The sequence below is a fragment of the Crotalus tigris genome, unplaced genomic scaffold (genome assembly GCF_016545835.1).
Source record: "Crotalus tigris isolate CLP2741 ecotype Arizona unplaced genomic scaffold, ASM1654583v1 scf7180000019189.1338056, whole genome shotgun sequence".
NCBI classification, from domain to species: Eukaryota; Metazoa; Chordata; class Lepidosauria; order Squamata; family Viperidae; genus Crotalus; species Crotalus tigris.
In genome coordinates, this window is record NW_024097425.1 from 575522 (window position 1) to 593626 (window position 18105).

At 40.4% G+C, this 18105-nt stretch overlaps 1 protein-coding gene and 1 long non-coding RNA gene across 6 annotated transcripts in view; one reads left to right on the forward strand and one right to left on the reverse strand.

Moving 5' to 3' along the window:
• Positions 1-855: 855 nt before the first annotated feature.
• The window catches only part of LOC120315936 (zinc finger protein 30 homolog), a 42984-nt gene continuing 25734 nt past the window's right edge, over positions 856-18105 (reverse strand). The window contains exons 1-6 of one of the 5 annotated variants that reach the window (XM_039360982.1): positions 15699-15900; positions 9244-9679; positions 8395-8521; positions 5172-5309; positions 4398-4589; positions 856-3986 (exon numbers count right to left, since the gene is read on the reverse strand). In XM_039360982.1, coding sequence (XP_039216916.1) covers positions 2434-3986; positions 4398-4589; positions 5172-5309; positions 8395-8521; positions 9244-9679; positions 15699-15757 — 2505 coding nt within the window. In that variant the 5' untranslated portion in view covers positions 15758-15900 and the 3' untranslated portion in view covers positions 856-2433. Of the gene's footprint in view, positions 3987-4397; positions 4590-5171; positions 5310-8394; positions 8522-9243; positions 10229-10361; positions 10497-15698; positions 16427-18105 lie in introns of those variants that run through there. The other 4 variants (XM_039360983.1, XM_039360981.1, XM_039360984.1 and 1 more) reach the window with 4 other exon arrangements.
• The window catches only part of LOC120315976, a 30847-nt gene continuing 23630 nt past the window's right edge, over positions 10889-18105 (forward strand). Inside the window, exon 1 of the long non-coding RNA XR_005558832.1 lies at positions 10889-11014. This is a non-coding gene — a long non-coding RNA (uncharacterized LOC120315976). The remainder of the gene's footprint in view (positions 11015-18105) is intronic.

Consider the following 18105-nt stretch of genomic DNA (forward strand, 5'->3'; position numbering starts at 1 on the left):
GACTTATGATTTCATGCGATGTTCTGTTGGTATGCAATGGTATACAGAGAAGACCTTGAAAGGGTAGGGGTAGGCAACCTTGACTCTTTTATGACTCGTGGACTTCAACTCCCAGAATTCCTGAGTCAGTATGGCTGATTCAGGAATTCTGGGAGTTGAAGTCCACGAGTCATAAAAGAGCCAAGGTTGCCTACCCCTGACCCAGGGAATAGTCGGATAAGAGAGAGCACAGCCTGCAGCTGGATAGTGGTTGGAGCATGATGTCAACCTTAACAGGCAGACACACAGGAAGCACAGCCAGTAAAGCTACATTAACGGAAGCTTACAAGTGTGAAAGTACAATTCTCCCACCATTTCCTTTATAGTCTGAGAAATTAGGGAGGGTCCCTTCTGAGTCTCTTGCTTTACGCACTATCCAGCTGTGGTCTGTGCTCCCTCTTCTCTGACATTCTCTAGGCCAGAGGTAAGCAACCTTGGCTCTTTTATGACTCATGGACTTCAACTCCCAGAATTCCTGAGCCAGCCATGCTGAGGGGAAGGGAGAGGTTTCCAAGCTGAGCCATGCTGGCTCAGGAATTCTGGGAGTTGAAGTCCACGAGTCATAAAAGAGCCAAGGTTGCCTTCCCCTGTTCTAGGCAGCCTCTCTTTGTCCCATCTCCCAAGGTCTTTCCCACATTCCATCCCACACAGTATTTTGTACCTATGATTCTTAACCGTGGTAGATTAGGTATCCTAAAAGACAGGACTGTTGCCCCATGTCTAAAATCTGATGCAAAGTGCATCCAAGACATTTCATATCTCAAAGGTTATGAGTTAGTCAAAGTTCAGCAATCAGTTGACAATCACCTCCAAGAGTTAGCTGATGTATTAGTTTATTATATAGATTTATCTTATCAAATAGCTCTGGGTGACTAACCAACAAAACGTTTGAAACATACAGTACATTAAAAACAATAGAAAAAAACAATACAAGATGCCAGGCAAAGAATAAGCTACATCATCCCAAGGCAAGAATATCTGACAATATCCAGGCCCTAAAGCCTAGAGAAAATCCAGGTTTTGAAAGGCTTTCTGAAGGTAAAAACAGGGCATTTGAGAACAAGGTTGTAGGGACTAGCCCCATAAGACAGCAAGGCAACTCTAGCCAGTGTTTATAGCTGTCTATAACTTAGTCTCTCTTTTTACAATGCCCACTTCAAGGTGCAGTCTCTCTTGAGGCAAATCACTGGACTAGACTGTTTCTATGTGACTCTGATGGTGAAAGCCAAAACAACCACAAAGATGGAATGCCTAGAATGCCCATGTCTTGTAGGCTGACTCCAAAACCCGGCCATGGAAAGGGGAAGTATCACTTAAACTACAGGACAGCTACAACTTAGACAATACAACTTAAATGTTGTGTGTTCAGTACATTCACACACATGCTACTTGATTTCCAAACAACTAGGGCTGTTTGATTTAAAAATAGACTTTCTTAGGGCTAATTGGTGGGAGCCAATCATACCAGTTACCCCTCATGACTCAGTTAAGCATGATGGGTGAACCTGGCGGTTATGCAGTCATCTGGCTGAATAAATAGATTGGAGCAGAAATCAAAACTCAGGAGGGGGACTTTCTTTTTCGACTGATGTTTCTGAAGCAGCATCTTGAAGTGGAAGCTACATTCCTATCTGTCTTTGATTTCCCCCCCCCCCCAACCTGTGCGCATTTCATACATCTCATTTTGAATCCCGCTGAGCACAAAAGGCAAGTTTCTTCTTCAAAAGGCATGCTTCTTCTGCCTTACCGCTACCGGACTGAAAATATTTTTTTTTCTGAAGCATCTCATGTCATTTCAAGACAAGCTTCAAATAAATAGCCATGCATGAGTGGGAACCAAATGCAAAATTAATCTAAGGTTTTCTTATAGTCCCAAGTGAAGCCTCCTTTGAGAACAGCAATAACTGTTACTTAAGTTTCAGGTTACCCTGGAATGCAGACCTACCTATCTAGAAGGCAGTGCCACTTGTTCCTTGGAAAATTGAAGCCAGACAGCATGGCATCAGTCTCTTCACACCGAATCTCTACTGTTTACTAAGCTCTTTTGGGCCAATCCTAAAAAAGGCATTTTAAGCCACAGAGCAGTGCTTGTCGAAGATGGACACAAAATTTAAATTCCAAACATGCACTGTTTCCCCCCAGCCCCATAAAAGCATTTGCAAGAGAGTTATTCGTGAATTCCTGGAAAATAAATATATAAAATTGCATGGAAATATTTATCAGTGATGCATTTCCAGTGCTTACAGCAACACAGACAATGATTTTTTCCTGTGTGAATTCTTTCATGCTGAATAAAATCTGATCGGTTGCAAAAAGTTTTGTGACACTCAAAGCATATGCAATTTTTTTTCCCCCCAGAGGGAGAGAGAGCTGGTGTTTAGGTGAATTTTCTTCTCAGGAGAGAGATTTATTTGGCTTTTCTCCTGTATGGATTTGCTGATGCTTAGTTAGACAAGATTTCACCCGGAAGCTCTTCCCACAGTCTTCACACTCAAACGGCTTCTCACCTGTGTGGATCCTGTAATGTCCTTGTAGATGGGATTTCATGTTGAATCTTTTGCCGCATTCAGGACAGCCATAAGGTTTCTCTCCAGTATGGATACGCAAATGGACATTAAGGTGAGACTGCTGATGAAAACGTTTCCCGCATTCAGTACATGGATATGGCCTTTCTCCTGTGTGGATCCTCAGGTGTGTAATAAGGTGTGAAGGCTGATCAAAACGTTTCCCACACTCACGACAGACCAAATTCCCGTTTGATACTATAATTCCTATTGGGGGCTTCTGACTTATAATTTTGATGATTTTTTCTGGTTTAGGAATTGCATACACCTGGGTCACCTCTGGTAATATTGCCTGAGTATTTCCTCCTGATGTGATCTCAGTTGGTTTGGACAGCTTGGGGTCTGCTGTATGGGTTCGGCAGTGCTTATTTAGGGAAGATTTAACAGGGAATCTCTTCCCACACGCTTCACATTCGTAAGGCTTCTCCCCTGTGTGCCTCCTATAGTGTCCAAGCAAATGAGATTTAGTACAAAATCTTTTGTCACAATCAGGACAGCCATAAGGTTTCTCTCCAGTATGGAGACGTAAATGGACAGTAAGGTTAGACTGCTTATTGAAACATTTCCCGCATTCAGTACATGGATATGGCCTTTCTCCTTTGTGAATCCTCTGGTGTTTAGTAAGGTGTGAAGGCCGATCAAATTTTTTCCCACATTCAGAACAGGCATAATTCCTGTTTGACGCTGTCATCCCTATTGGGGAATTGCAAGTGGTAGTTTTAACTATTGTTTCTGTTTCAGGAGCTGCGCACACCTGTATCACTTCTGGTAATACTGCCTGGGTATTGCCTTTTGAGTTGATCTCAGATAGGTTGGGCAGGTTGGGGTCTCCTGTATGGATTCGTTGGTGCTTATTTAGAGAAGATTTAACAGGGAATCTCTTCCCACAGTCTTCACATACATAAGGCTTCTCCCCTGTGTGTATTCTGTAGTGTCCACGCAAATGATACTTGGCATTGAATCTTTTGCCACAATCAGGGCAGCTATAAGGTTTCTCTCCACGATGGAGACGTAAATGGACATTAAGATTGGACTGTTTGTTAAAACGCTTCCCACATTCAGGACACAGAAATGGCTTTTCTCCTGTGTGGATCCTCTGGTGCTTAATAACTTGTGACGGCTGATCGAACCTTTTTCCACACTCATTACACGTATATTTTTTTCTTGCTGCAGTAGTAGTTAATCGGGATCTACTCCTCGGCATTCTCTTGTTGGCCTTAGAAATTTGTGTCAACTCCGGTAACAACTCCTGCCACCTTCTGGATTTGGTCTCCATTTTTCCAGAACGTTTGGGATCAAAGCGCACAGCCCACCGCAATGGCTCGTGGAATTGCTCTGCTCCAGGCTTCTCTTGATGAGGATTCTTTCTTGTATCCAGATTTTCTGCAAGAACAACAAAGATATTCTGTATTGAAGACAGAGGCAAAAGAAGTAACAAGGCGGTGGCCAGCAAAGCAAGAAAAAAAAAAAAAAACCACCCATGGCCTCAGTTTCAATAGGCAAGTTGTTTGTGGGAATATCTGGAAGAGCTAAATTGTCCTAGATCATCCTAGTGGCATTATACTGCTTGCTCCTCAGCTCAGTAAATTAGAGGCAAAACCATACCAAAGCAGACGTAACATATTAGAAGGGGAAAAACATACCGAAGAACACTGGAAAACTACTGGATTATTCCCATGAATGCCAAATTGGCAGAGTCTCAAAGAAAACAGAATGTTCTGTATTGTTTGGAACGTTCTGTTCACAGAAGGGTGATAGTTTGCTCATTCATAATGGAGAAGGAAGCTGGATTACCTTTCCTCTTTTTTCTTGGAACGGTCTTGCCAACTGTACCTTCACAGGTTTGTTTCAAAACGAATTGACCTAAAACCTCACAAGGATGCCTCAGATTCCCTCTTTCCTCAGATTGCAGAATCTTTCCCTCTGCTCCTTTCTGAAAGATCATATCAGATTCCCTTTTATGGAAACTGTCATATGGGGGCAATTCTAAATTAAGGAAAGAAGCAGAGAAAAAACTGGAAACATTGCAGGAAAATATATTTCTTCTGTAAGTCTAAAAGCATCAAGATCTGAAGATGTACCTTATGTGATGACCGACCCAGAAGAGACTACCTTATTGGGTGGAATTTAGACTTACTGGGACTTAAGAGTTACTGAAGCCAGAGTGGGCCAATTAAAATAGGCCTTGCCAGTGGGCTGATGAATTGGAATGGCTGTTGAAGGTGTTCATTAGGATGGCTGAGTGGTTGATGTGAACCCTCAGAAACAGTCTCTGATTTAGTACTGCCAAGCCAGCTGCTTGAAAGTGGGAGGTAATGAAATTGGCAGGGCAACAATTACAACTATGTTAAGGAAAGAACAGGAATATATCATCCTGCACATGAGCTAAAACCTATGTACTTAGAGACATTCAGATCAATTAGATGTATTTCCCAACTGTCCTGAGTCTGGGTGGTAGACAGATTAAAAATGTTTGAATTAAAAAAAAGTAAATTATATACCCCATTAAAATGTAACAAAAGGATTCTTTTGTCAAAAAAAAAAAAAGAAAAAGAAAAGAATTCTTACCAACCGTAGTTGCGTCCTCACAATTTACAATCTCTTGATCAATAGTGTCTTTTCCTTTTACCACCTGGAGATCAGCCACTTGTGACACTTCTTCCCTCTCAAGCTGAAGACTTGGATCTGATTTGGAAATTAAGAGCTCTAGAGCAAGAGAAAGAAACACAATAAAAGAGAAGAGAATTATTGATTTTTTTTTATAGCCATCTAATATAATAAAACATCCTGGGCCAGGCTGGTTATTTAGTTAGCAGAATTTCAACATAGGTTCAGCAACTGTTCTAAGTGACAAGGGCACTGAAAAAACAATTTAATGACCAGCCTTTATGGCCATTGCAGTGTAACTACCATCCATCCCCACCCCAACCATTCAGGAATTTCACAAGTGGACAATGTTTATAATCATTGTAGTATCCCGGTCATGTGATCACTATTTGTGCACCTCACAACCAGGTTCCAACAAGCAGAATCAATGGAGAAGTTGGCAGTAAAACTGCAAGTCGTGGCCACACGATGTTACTTTACAACTCATAGTTACTTGCTTAATGATCCAATGAGAGCGGTATAGTATAGGGGATACCTTTCTCAATAGTAGCAACTGTGAGAGGGATCTCAGAGTCCTAGTGGACAATCACTTAAATATGAGCCAGCAGTGTGCTGCAGCTGCCAAAAAGGCCAACACAGTGCTAGACTGCATTAACAGAGGGATAGAATCAAGATCACGTGAAGTGTTAATACTACTTTACAATGCCTTGGTAAGGCCACACTTGGAATACTGCATCCAGTTTTGGTCACCGCGATGTAAAAAAGATGTCAAGACTCTAGAAAGAGTACAGAGAAGAGCAACAAAGATGATTAGGGGACTAGAGGCTAAAGCATATAAGGAACGGCTGCTGGAACTGGGTATGTCTAGTTTAATGAAGAGAAGGACGAGGGGGGACAGGATAGCAGTCTTCCAATATCTCAGAGGCTGCCACAAAGAAGAGGGAGTCAAGCTATTCTCCAAAGCGCCTGAAGACAGGACAAGAAGCAACGGATAGAAACTAATCAAGGAGAGAAGCAACCTAGAACTAAGGAGAAACTTCCTGACAGAACAATTAACCAGTGGAACAACTTGCCTCCAGAAGTGGTGAATGCTCCAACACTGGAAGTTTTTAAGAAGAGACTGGACAGCCATTTGTCCAAAATGGTGTAGGATTTCCTGCCTGAGCAGGGGGTTGGACTAGATGACCTTCAAAGTCCCTTCCAACTTTATTATTATTTTAGAGCTGAAGTCCTAAATTCATCATGGTCACGTGTTATGCTTAGTGACTCTGCTGCTTAGTGATGGGCTTGCTGGTTCCAATTATTGTCACTAAGTAAAAACTACTTATACTACAGAAGATGTGTAGCTCAAGGTTGAACCATTGATTTCTTGGACTTCTTTTAACCTGGTTGTTTTTCAGCAGACATTTCATTTACCCGGCAAGATATTGTCATCAGTGCATGAGTGTGTGAAGTATGCTGGTTGTTTATAAATGATTGATTGGGATTCAGCTGCTCTCTTGATTGTGCCTCGATCACAGTATTTTTTTCTTTCTTAATTGTTTCTCTTCCTGCAATATGCAACAATGGTATCAAACCTGTTGATTGTCTCAGGGATGTTTGTAGTAAAACAACCAAGTACAGACAACACCAAGAACAGAATAGTTTAGAACTGTCTGTTAGTGTAGTAAAACTAATGGATTAGACTTGGGGGAAATCAGTTAAAATCCACTTATGCCGTGGAAACTCTCAGTGACTTAGCATCCACCCTTCTCTCTGATCTCAGCCAACCATATAGGGTTGTTGCTAAAATGGAGATGCCCAAGTAAGCTGTCTTTAGCCTCAGGATAGAAATCCAATAGACATTTTCTTTTTTTTAGGCTATTTAATTCATTATTAGTATTCTGACATCTTCCCCTTTTCAATGTCTATGCTAATTTCCAGCCCCTGTTGGCTGAGGTAGTCCAGGTCATTCTAGTTTTCTTTTTTAAAAAATATATTTATTAAAGTTTTAAAGAAAATAAGAATTAACAAAAACTAATATTTAGAATAAAATAGAAGGAAAGAAGAGATTAAAAAAAGACAAAGCCCGAAGTGCAGGAAAATATATATATATAAAAATGATTTCACATTTTCTTTTACAGCATTTGTAATTTAACCTCATATTCTCTCACTACATACAGCATTACTTATAATTTTGGTATCAACTATTTTTTCTAATCATCAACGTCATATAAATTTACATTTTTTCCTGTTTCACCCAAAAAGTCAGTCACTATTAAACTAAGAGAATGTCTTTTCTCTAATCAAAGCTATCATCATCTTCCCATGCATTCATTCCTTCATAGTGGATAAGTCAAATCTTTCACTCTTTGTGTATATAATAATCTCACTATAGTTATCATATATAAAAACAATGTTCCACACACTTTATTGATTTCAACTGCTGGCCTCCGTGGCCAATATTGGGTAGTCAATGGCAAGTTCTAATTTTCAGAAGTATAGTGAGTTTCATTTAGATTATGTAGCACAAGATAGGGACAGTCCGTGGGAGTATGGAGAGAGTTCAACAGAGCTTGTCTAAAAGATAAGATAACCTTTATTGTCATTTTTTTACTGTGGGCACAACGGCACACATCAAAAATGAAATTTAGTTGCCTGCTCTCAAAGTGAAACACGTACATGACACACACCTAAACATACTATGTACAACATACAGTATGTATAGACCCACACCCCTACATAGACGTAACAAATAAATATTAAATACTGTCCAGCTTGAATATATAACGGAAGGAGGAAGCTTGAGAGTTCGCGAGGTTAATGCTGTATGGAATGAAACTGTGGCTGAATTTGGATGTTCTGCTTCATATACCACGAAGCCTCCTCCCAGAAGGTAACAAGGAAAACAGGTTGTGAAGAGGATGTGTAGTGTCCCAGATAATCTTATGGATCCTGCTCAAGCAACGCTTCTGTGCTATGTCCTGGATGGGAGGGAGGGAACTGCCCATGATCTTTTCAGCCATTCTCACCACTCTCTGCACTGCCTTCCTGTCTGAAGCAGTGATGCTTCCAAACCAGACTGTGATGCTGTATGACAGGATGTTCTAATGCAATTTGCCTGTTACATAGGCAAAGGGGAATCGATCTTTCGGTTGGGTCAACCTGAATTCTTCAGAAAGGTTTGCAGGAATGGGAACCTTACCTAAGGAAGTCACGTTCTCAGAATTCTCTTGCATGACGGTGTAATACAAGATTCTTTGTTTCTTATCCAGAAGAGCCCACTCCTCTGGGGTGAAATGTACAGCCACATCCTGGAAAGCCACCGGGTACTAGAAAAGGAACAAAATTGTACAAAGTAATGCATTTGATCTGTTATTCTGATGACTGCTAACTATGTCAAAGTTATATAGCAAAAATATTCAGCAATTATGCCTGTTTTATCCTGAATTTGTAATTCCTTATTCACATTTATATAAAGTTTATATTAAGCTCCCAGGTGCTCAAATTCTCAACACAATGTTGAAGAAGGGCCTGCCTAATTTACACTAAGGCAGGAGGAGGGAGACTAGAGGTTTAACTGTACTCCTACAATTGAAACACAACTCACTATTTGGACTGTTGGTTGTGATTGTAGTTCAGCAAGCTGTGGAAATCCAGCCACTGCCTTATTAGATGAACTAGGTAATTAAGTCTTCATATAGCTTAATAACAATATTCCTGGGATTCTTACCCAGGATTTGTGATTACAATTTGTGTGAGCCTAGCTACTAGAATTTATGTTAATGTCTTACTTTTACGCCTTTATGTTAAATTTGTGGCTCACCAAATAACACCAAGCTTTCCTAGAAAGTTGGGAACTATCTCAAGGGAGACAAAGTTTTTATCCTTCCCTCTTTCTACTGCCCACTCCATTTATAACCTATTGCAGGTGGTTCAGAATCCAGCCCACCAGAGACCCTTTCTTGCTTGGCCAGTGCTTGTGGTCAGAGGAATAACAACATTCCTAGCATTAGACCAAGAATCGGGGTCCATTTCTTATTAGCAAGAATACCTGTTGCTGCAGGTAAGCTTCAGCCAGCTGAGCTGCCTCCTGGCTGCTACCTGGCTTCCTGGCTCTCACCCAAGCCTGCATTCCCAAAGGAAGCACGTGCAGAAACTGCTCCAAGATGACCACGTCCACAATCTGTCCCTTGGTGCGGTCCTGTGGTCTTAGCCATCTCTGAGCGGCCTCTCCCAGCTGGAACAGAGTCTGCCAGGGACTTTCTCTGAAAGGAAGAGCATCAGAACGGAACCTCTGCCTATTGTACTCCTCAATATCCTTGAGCAGAGTATTCACTTCTTCTGAAACTTTCCTGGAGGCTGACCAAATGCGTCTTCTCCTAGAGAAGGAACTGAGCTGATCCACTGGGGCCAAACCAACTGGTTCTTCTGCTGGGACTTGGGAAAGCAGAAAAGTCTGAGGGTCCATCTTAAAGGAAACCTTGCAACTAGTTTTAGGAGAAAAAGGAAAATACATCTTACTTATTGAGCAATAAGCCACACTGAAAAGAAAAAAATAGCAAAATGAACAAAAAACTGCATCTAAGAACAGCAATTTCATAAGGGATAGAGTGCTATGGGGCAGAGAGTAACACAGACACACGCTGGCTACTTTGCCTATTTTGGCCCTCTCTAAAGAGAAATGTCACCACAATCTCCTTCTAATTCTGCTAGATTGTTTCCCCTGCAAACGAGAAGGGCTAGTTGTTTGCTGACCGATGCTGCCTGGAGTTCCCCTGTCTGTAAGAGAGAAAGAAAGATTTTACATCGCAGAAAATCTTTTTTTCCCCTATACACAGAAATACATCTCCGTCCAGTTCTCTCTTTCCGGGTTGGAGAAAAAAGCTGGCCAGCAAAGCCGGGGCTCAAATGAGACCCCTGGCGTTGTGCTTGTCAATCCCTCCATCGCCATCCTTTTCTCTGACTGCCCTGCAACCCGGCCAATTTCTCTGCTGCTGGGGGAGACTCCGCGAGGCTATGATCTAAAGATGGATCTGCAGGGGGGGGAGGTGGATGGGCGGACGGAAGGATGGGGAGGAGCCCCCCTCCCGGTTTCTACTTGCCCAGCCCTGTGTCAAGAAGTCTTTTTAGCCGAATATTCGGCTGCTGCAGAAGAAAAATAATTCTTACTTTAGGGTTAAGCTAAAAAGGAGAAAGAGAGATTTTTCTCTGCTAGACCTTCTTGTATTGAAACAGGACGGCCTAGTAGAGCGGAACAATCACAGCAACTTCCCAATAACCCGGAAAACAAAACAGGAATCTTGCATGATGTTCGCAGCGAAGAGGAAAGCTAGCAGGTACTTCGGGTCTAGCCAAGAAAAAGCCGAGAGCCCTCTCGTGGGCAAAGGAAAGAAACGTTTCCTAGTTTTGCCTCTGCTGATTTACAGTAAACCGCCCTGCACCCGTCACCCTTCGGAGAACAGAGGGTTTTTATTGGCTTGGCACAAAGCAGCGATTCCCAATCCGGCAACTTTAAAAATTTCGGGAATTGAAGTTCACACATTTGAGAGTTTTGCTAAGATTGAGAAACCCCGGCATCGAGGCATTACTGGCGTGTGCGTGTCAAACGAAGGCAGATGAACAGCAGTGATCCCATCCAAGCTTCGTCCCGTCTCCTTCTGTCTTTTTACTGGGAGTCGTATGTACACCTAAAAGCGCGATGCTGCTTTGATCATTCGGATAAATGAATCAAATCCTGCAGATACCTCTGGCTTTGAGTACCCTGTATTTCAGGGAGGAAATCTCCAGTCACTGAATTGTTTCCTTCGAGGTGTGAAATAAAGGTGAGATCACTTGGCAGCTGCTTTCCATCTCTATTGTTATGCCACGATTTACAGAACAGGCTGAAGCTGAAATAACCAAAGGCCATTTTCTTGGGGACTGTTTGTGCTAATTATTCAGTTTGGTTTCTGGGGTTCTGGAAAATGTTGTGCCTTTTGATGAATGTAATGTTAATTGTTCTTTGGTTTTGCTTGTTTTTATTCTGTTTTGCCAGTTAACAGTTTGGGTGCAATCAGCAAGGTGATTGTTGTCCCAGGACTAAATGTTAGAAAAGTTTTAATTTATTGTTCTTTGCTTTTTTATGAGCATTCTAGAGTTCAGTACAATCTCCAAGACAAAAACAAACTCTAACCAATTAGTAAAGCATCTGAAAAACAACCATGGCAACAAATCAGAATTCCATATAACAGGTATACAGGTTGTCCTTGGTTAACAATGATAATCAGGACTAGAATTTTCACAGATAAATGATGGAGTTGTAAAGCACAACATCACATGATCACATTGCTTAGCAATGGAAATCTTGGCAGTCCTCATTGCTATTGGTAACCAAATGTCATTAGGCAAGGATCCACCCCAATCCAAGCCATTCCTGGAATTGAAGTGCTCCTACAGTTCTAAGTGGAGGTGGGCTGCCAAGTGCCCCAATTTTTTTTTTATTGAATTTTTTTTTAAATTTTACAAAAACAAAACAACCCTTCCCCAAACCTCCCCAACCCTCCCATTCCCTCCCCCGACCTTCCCGGAGCTGAATATAGGCTTAATTGAAATTTCTTCAAAAAATCTTAAAAAAGATATAAACCATGAATAAATCTAAATACATTAATTGAACAAATTGTAAAATAATTAACAATAATATATATATAAAAAAACATAAATACCAAAAGAAAAATACTTGAAAGGAAAAAGAATAAAGAAAAAGAAAAAAGCTTTTTCTTTATTCTTTTTCCTTTCAAGTATTTTTCTTTTGGTATTTATGTTTTTTTATATATATATAAAAAGATAAAAGAAAGTATAATAAAAATAAAAGATAAAAATAAAAAAAGAATAAAGTCTATAAAATATTTTAAATTTTAAATATAAGTTATTGAAAAACTAAATAATATTTTTTTATATCCAACTTATATTGTATAAAATCTATCCATTTTTTCCATACCGCAAAATACTTCTCTTGCGATTGATCCTTCAAAAAAGCCGAAATCTTTGCCATTTCCGCCAAATAAGAAACTTTAAAAAACCACTCTTGCAAAGTAGGCAAAGATTCCTTCTTCCAACATTGCCCTACTAACAACCTTGCGGCTGTAATTAAATTTAACATCAATGTGGTCTCTTTAGTATCACAATCAGTAACAATACCTAACAAAAACAATTGTGGGGTAAATTTTACCCTCCTTCTAAAAATTCTTTGAATATTCCACCATATCTTAATCCAAAAAACTTTTATATTTTTACACGACCACCAGATATGATAGTAAGTAGCATCCAAACATCCGCATCTCCAACATTTAGGCTGTAAGTCAGGATACATGCGAGACATTTTTTGTGGATCAAGGTGCCATCTATAAAACATTTTGTAAAAATTCTCCCTTAAGTTTTGGGCTTGTGTAAATTTGACATTCCTCACCCAAATAATTTCCCAGGTGTCTAGTAGAACTAATTCACCAAAATTTTGTGTCCATTTAATCATACATTCTTTGACTAATTCTGCTTCTGAATCCAATTCTACTAGCACCCCATAAATTCTCTTAATGTGAGTTCGTCTTTGATCTTTTATTTGTTTTAACAAGTTTTCATCTTCTCTAAGCAAACCCACATTACGATCTATCTTCCACCTATCCACTATTTGTCTATACTGGAACCATGAGTAAATAATATTTTCTTGTGTTAAATCTTCCAAAGATTTTAACTGCCAATTTTTACCATCCCATCTAAGTAATTGTACGTAAGAAACACTATCCATCTTAACTCCTCTTCTTATCCCTTCTATCGCATGCCATGGTATAGCCCATAATGGAATTTTAAAATCACTTCTATAATATTTCTTCCAAACCCGAAGTAAAGAAGTCCTTATAATATGAGATTTAAAGACCCTATCGACCTTTTTATTAAAAATTAAATAGGCATGCCCTCCAAAAAGTAAATCCCAACCCTCCAAGAGGAGTATTTCTACATTTGTTAAATTAACCCAATCACTTATTAATGTTAAAACCACAGCCTCATAATAAAGTGCCCAAATTTTTATCATGTGATCATGGAGGTGCTGCAGAAGACGTAACTTTGGGGACTGGGTTCAAGTACCATTCATTCAGAGCCAGTGTAACTTTGAATGGTCACTGAATGGAAGATAGTTAAATGAGGACTACCTGTAAGGCAAAAAGATCCTCTTTCAGGACAAGAGATATCTTAACAGGTCTTTATTCCATATCAGAGACCCACAGTATTGCAGGTGACAAGCGGAAAACCCAGATTTAACTGGCATTAAAAAATGGCAATTAATTATTCTTGGGCAAGACGTTTTGCACAACTTTACCTGATTTTGAAAAGGTGGCATTCAAAAAAATCAGAATGAGAATGCATAGTTACAGTGACAAATGCTGTAGAACAGGGGTCCCCAACCCCCGGTCTGTGGACCAGTACCGGTCCATGGCATGCCAGCAACCGGTCTGCACAAACAAGCAAAGCCCCATGTGTGGGATGCAGGTAGCACACAAAACCACCCTCTCTGGCCCACGGAAAAACCTTTCTCCACGGAACTGGTCCCTGGTGCCCAAAAGGTTGGGGATCTCTGCTGTAGAACAAGAAAATGGAAATAATAGTGAATGATCCTCACTGGATTACTACAAAGACAAGCAAGCCTCAACAGGGCAAGGATTGGTAGGACCTGGTGACCATTTTCACACAACCTTGCTGACTGGCATCTCATTACTTACCACCATTTCATGTACCACTGGGGGGCGCACACCAACTGCCTACCTAGTAGCAATTACACCAACAGTCCTCCCAACTGCTGTTAAAAAGGCAGAGAGGCCAAGACTTTCTGGGCTTCTGTTTTGATGGAGGGGAGATCTTGCCTTGGCATAACCAGTGCTTTTTTTCTAAGAAAAAAAGAGGTGCCGGAACTCACACATCATACAACCTGCCTTGCCTACCCTACAAGGTTTCATCCAAAAAAGGTGCCGGAACTCCGTTCTGGGTGTTCTATGAGAAAAAAAGCCCTGGGCATAACCATCCCCAATCCACTATGGGCGACATTAGGATCTTGGACCATTTAGCTATTAAGTTCTCCCCCTTTCACAGCTTCTATGTGGTTCTCATGGTGAAAGCCAAGAGCCATAAAGATGGGGTGCCTAGAATATCGATTTCTTGAAAGTCAACTCTAAGATTTTGCCATGGAAGGCAGAGATATTAATCTCCAGATCAGCTATTGAGGCAATACAGCTTAGATACCATGTGTATATGTGTGTGCGCTCTTGTGCACAGACTACTTTTTGTCCAAAAACCTAGGGCAATTTGGTTTGAAAATGAAGTCTCTTGGGGCTAATTAGTGGGATCAACTTATTTTTTCTGTTCACATAACATACCACCCCTCATGATTCATGTATAAACCAGGCTGTTACAGCCATTAGGTTGCATAAATGGACTGGAACAGAAATGAAAACTCAGGAAATCAAGGAAAAACATTTTCTTTTTTCAACTGGTATTTCTGAAGAAAGCAGTAGCATGACATGGAAGGTACATACCTTATATGTTAATGTTTAGTTTTTTCAACCTGTGCACATTTCATCCATCCTCTTTTGAGTCCCACTGGGCTTAAAAGGCAAGTCTTAAATGCTTCTGTTTTATAATTACCGAATTGAGGACATATTTTTCTGAAGCATCTCATGTCATTTCCAGACAAGCTTCAGTAAAATAGCCATAGATGTGTGGGAAACAAAATATATAATTAACCTAAAAGTTTTCTAATAGTCAAATTGAAGTTTTCTTAGAGAACATTAAGAACTATTATTAAGTTTCAGGTTACAATGAGATAATGCCACTTGTTCCTAGGAAAATGGAAGCCAGCCAGAGTGGCATAAACCACTTTATATGGAATATCTACCGTTTACTAACTTCCTTCGAGCCAATCTTAAAGAAGGCATTTTAAATAACGGGGGACTACAGGACAGCAGAGGATGGTCATGGTCTCAGGGCACAATATTTATGTCTCAAATGTACACTGCTTCCCTCTGATCCCATAAAAGCATTTGCAAGAATTGAGTTCCTTAGGGAATTCACTGAAAAATAATCATATAACTAAATATATGGTGCATGTGTCTCTATCTATGTGTTTTCTGCTGTTAATCATTCCTGAACATTATCCCACAGATGGGCCCCCATAATTTCTGTTTTCTGTATGAATTTATGGATGCTTATTTTGGCCAAAAGGAACACAGGCAAGGATTTTCTCCTGTGTGAATTCTATCATGCTTAAAAAGATTTTATCTGTTGCAAAGTTATTTTTCCAAGTTCAGAGCATAGGCAATTTTTCTCTCCAGAGTGAGAGAACTGTGTTTAATTAGGTCAAATTTTCTTCTCAGGAGAGACATTTGTATGGCTTTTCTCCTGTATGGACTTGCTGATGCTTATTTAGACAAGATTTCACCCGGAAGCTCTTCCCACAGTCTTCACACTCAAACGGCTTCTCACCTGTGTGGATCCTGTAATGTCCATGTAGATGGGATTTGATGTTGAATCTTTTGCCGCATTCAGGACAGCCATAAGGTTTCTCTCCAGTATGGAGACGTAAATGGACATTAAGGTTAGACTGCTGATGAAAACGTTTCCCGCACTGAACACACGGATATGGCTTTTCCCCGGTGTGGATCCTCTGGTGCGTAATAAGATGCGAAGGCCGATCAAAACCTTTCCCGCACTCAGAACAGGAAAAAGTCTTGTTCGATACTGTGATTTCTATAGGGGGCTTCCTACTCATAATTTTAATTATTTTTTCTGCTTCAGGAGCTGCATAAACGCGTGTCCCTTCTGGCAATATTGCTCGGGGACCCTCTGATTTGATCTCAGATGGTCTGGAGAGCTTGGCAGCTCCTGTATGGGTTCGCTGGTGCTTATTTAGGGAAGATTTGACACGGAAACTCTTCCCACAATCTTCACATTCATAAGGCTTCTCCCCTGTGTGTATCCTATAGTGCCCATGTAAATGTGATTTGATACTAAATCTTTTTCCGCAATCGGGGCAGCCATATGGTTTCTCTCCAGTATGAACTCTTAGGTGGACATTTAGATTGGACTGCTGGTCGAAGCATTTCCCACATTCAATACACGGATATGGCTTTTCTCCTGTGTGGATCCTCTGGTGTTTAATTAAGTTGGAGCGGCGATCAAAACTTCTCCCACATTCAGAACAGGGATAATTTCTTTTTGATACAGTAGAACCTACTTGGGAGCTACTGCTGGGCATTTTCTCGTCAGCCTGAGAAGCTCGTATCAGCTCCAGGAATAACCCTTGCTGTTTTCTGGATTTTACCTCCATTGGTTCAGAAATTTTGGGATCAAAGAACACATCCCACTGTGTTGGCTCCTGAAGTTGCTCTGCTCCAAACTCTTCCTGATGAATTTTTTTTCTGGTAGGCAGGTTTTCTGCAAGAACAACAAAGTTTTGAAGACAGAGACAAACGAAGTACAGTCTTGGTTTCAATAGAAGATCCTGGTAGTTAATCTGTGAGGAAAAATTATCCTTGCCAGCAACATAATGACAACAAATGATATTGGCACAGACATTATTTTTTTGGCAATCATTAAAAAAATAAGTAAAGTCTGCAGGAGCTGCCAACATATAAACGGAAATAACTTTTCCTAACTTGACTTTCCAGCTCGCTCCAGAGACCAATGGCCTTGGGTGCATGAGAGGTTGGTAACTACAGTTCAAAAATATCTAAGATACAAGAATGGGAAAGGATGGCCACTAATGGTTGAAAGGATCTCCCAAGAATTCTTAAGGCCATGTTCATTCATTTGTGAAAGGACATGTAGTGACAATGGCAGAACTACAGATAGTTGAAAAATTCACAGCTCTCAGTTTTGCTAAGGCTAAGTTTAAAACAGTTTCTCTCCATTAAAGCCTGATTAGCCTCTACTACGGTAGCATAATCAGTGCCTCTTCAGGTGTAACCAACAACTTTCTCAAAAAAGGGGAGGTTGGAGATTGGATGAAAATGATCCAGAAGAGTTCAGTCTAGAGATGGCATCTACGGAATGACATGTACTACCTCCTCCTTTAAGTAAAGCACTGCATGGACCTAAATGTATGTCACCTCCCAGGTGACTTTAACCAGTGAAGTGGGACAAGGATCTGATAAGCAGCTATTGGGTAAGAGTCCCAACAACTGTCTAATAGAGAAACATTCCTTCTTCCTGACATCCTTTCAGGAATTTTGATAATGTTCTGTTCTCATGAGGTTTATGTTTTGCTCATTCGTAATGTAGAAGGAAGATGGACCATCCTTCCTCTTTTTTTTTTGAATTGTGTTCCTACCTGCATCTTCACAAGTTTGTTTCAAAAAGAGTTGCTCTAACATCTCACCTGGACAAGAATGCTTTCGATTACTCCTTTCCTCAAACTCATGAATTGTTCCATCTCCTCTCATGTGGAAGGCCATGTCAGATTTACCATTATGGAAAGTCTCATATGGATATTGGGTTGGCAATTCTGAATTAAGGAGAGAAGTGAAACCAGAGGAAATATCAAAATTAAAGCAGGAAAACAGATTTTTTTTTAACTGTCTCAAAGCCATCAAGACCTTAAGCTTTACCTTGAGTGGTAACCACTCAGAAGGTTTTTGGCAGGCTATAATTCATATTACCGGTGCTTTTTTTGTAAAAAAAAAAAAGTGCCGGAACCCACACATGTCATACAACCTGCCTTGCCTATCCTACAAGGTTCCATCCAAAAACGGTGCCGGAACTCTGTTCTGGGCATTTTGTGACAAAAAAAAGCCCTCCGTATTACCATGCTGTAACTACCTAGGATTGATTTAGGAACAACACCCAAGTCCTCCTTGATTGTTGTGCTCTCCATCATACTCTCAATGGGTGT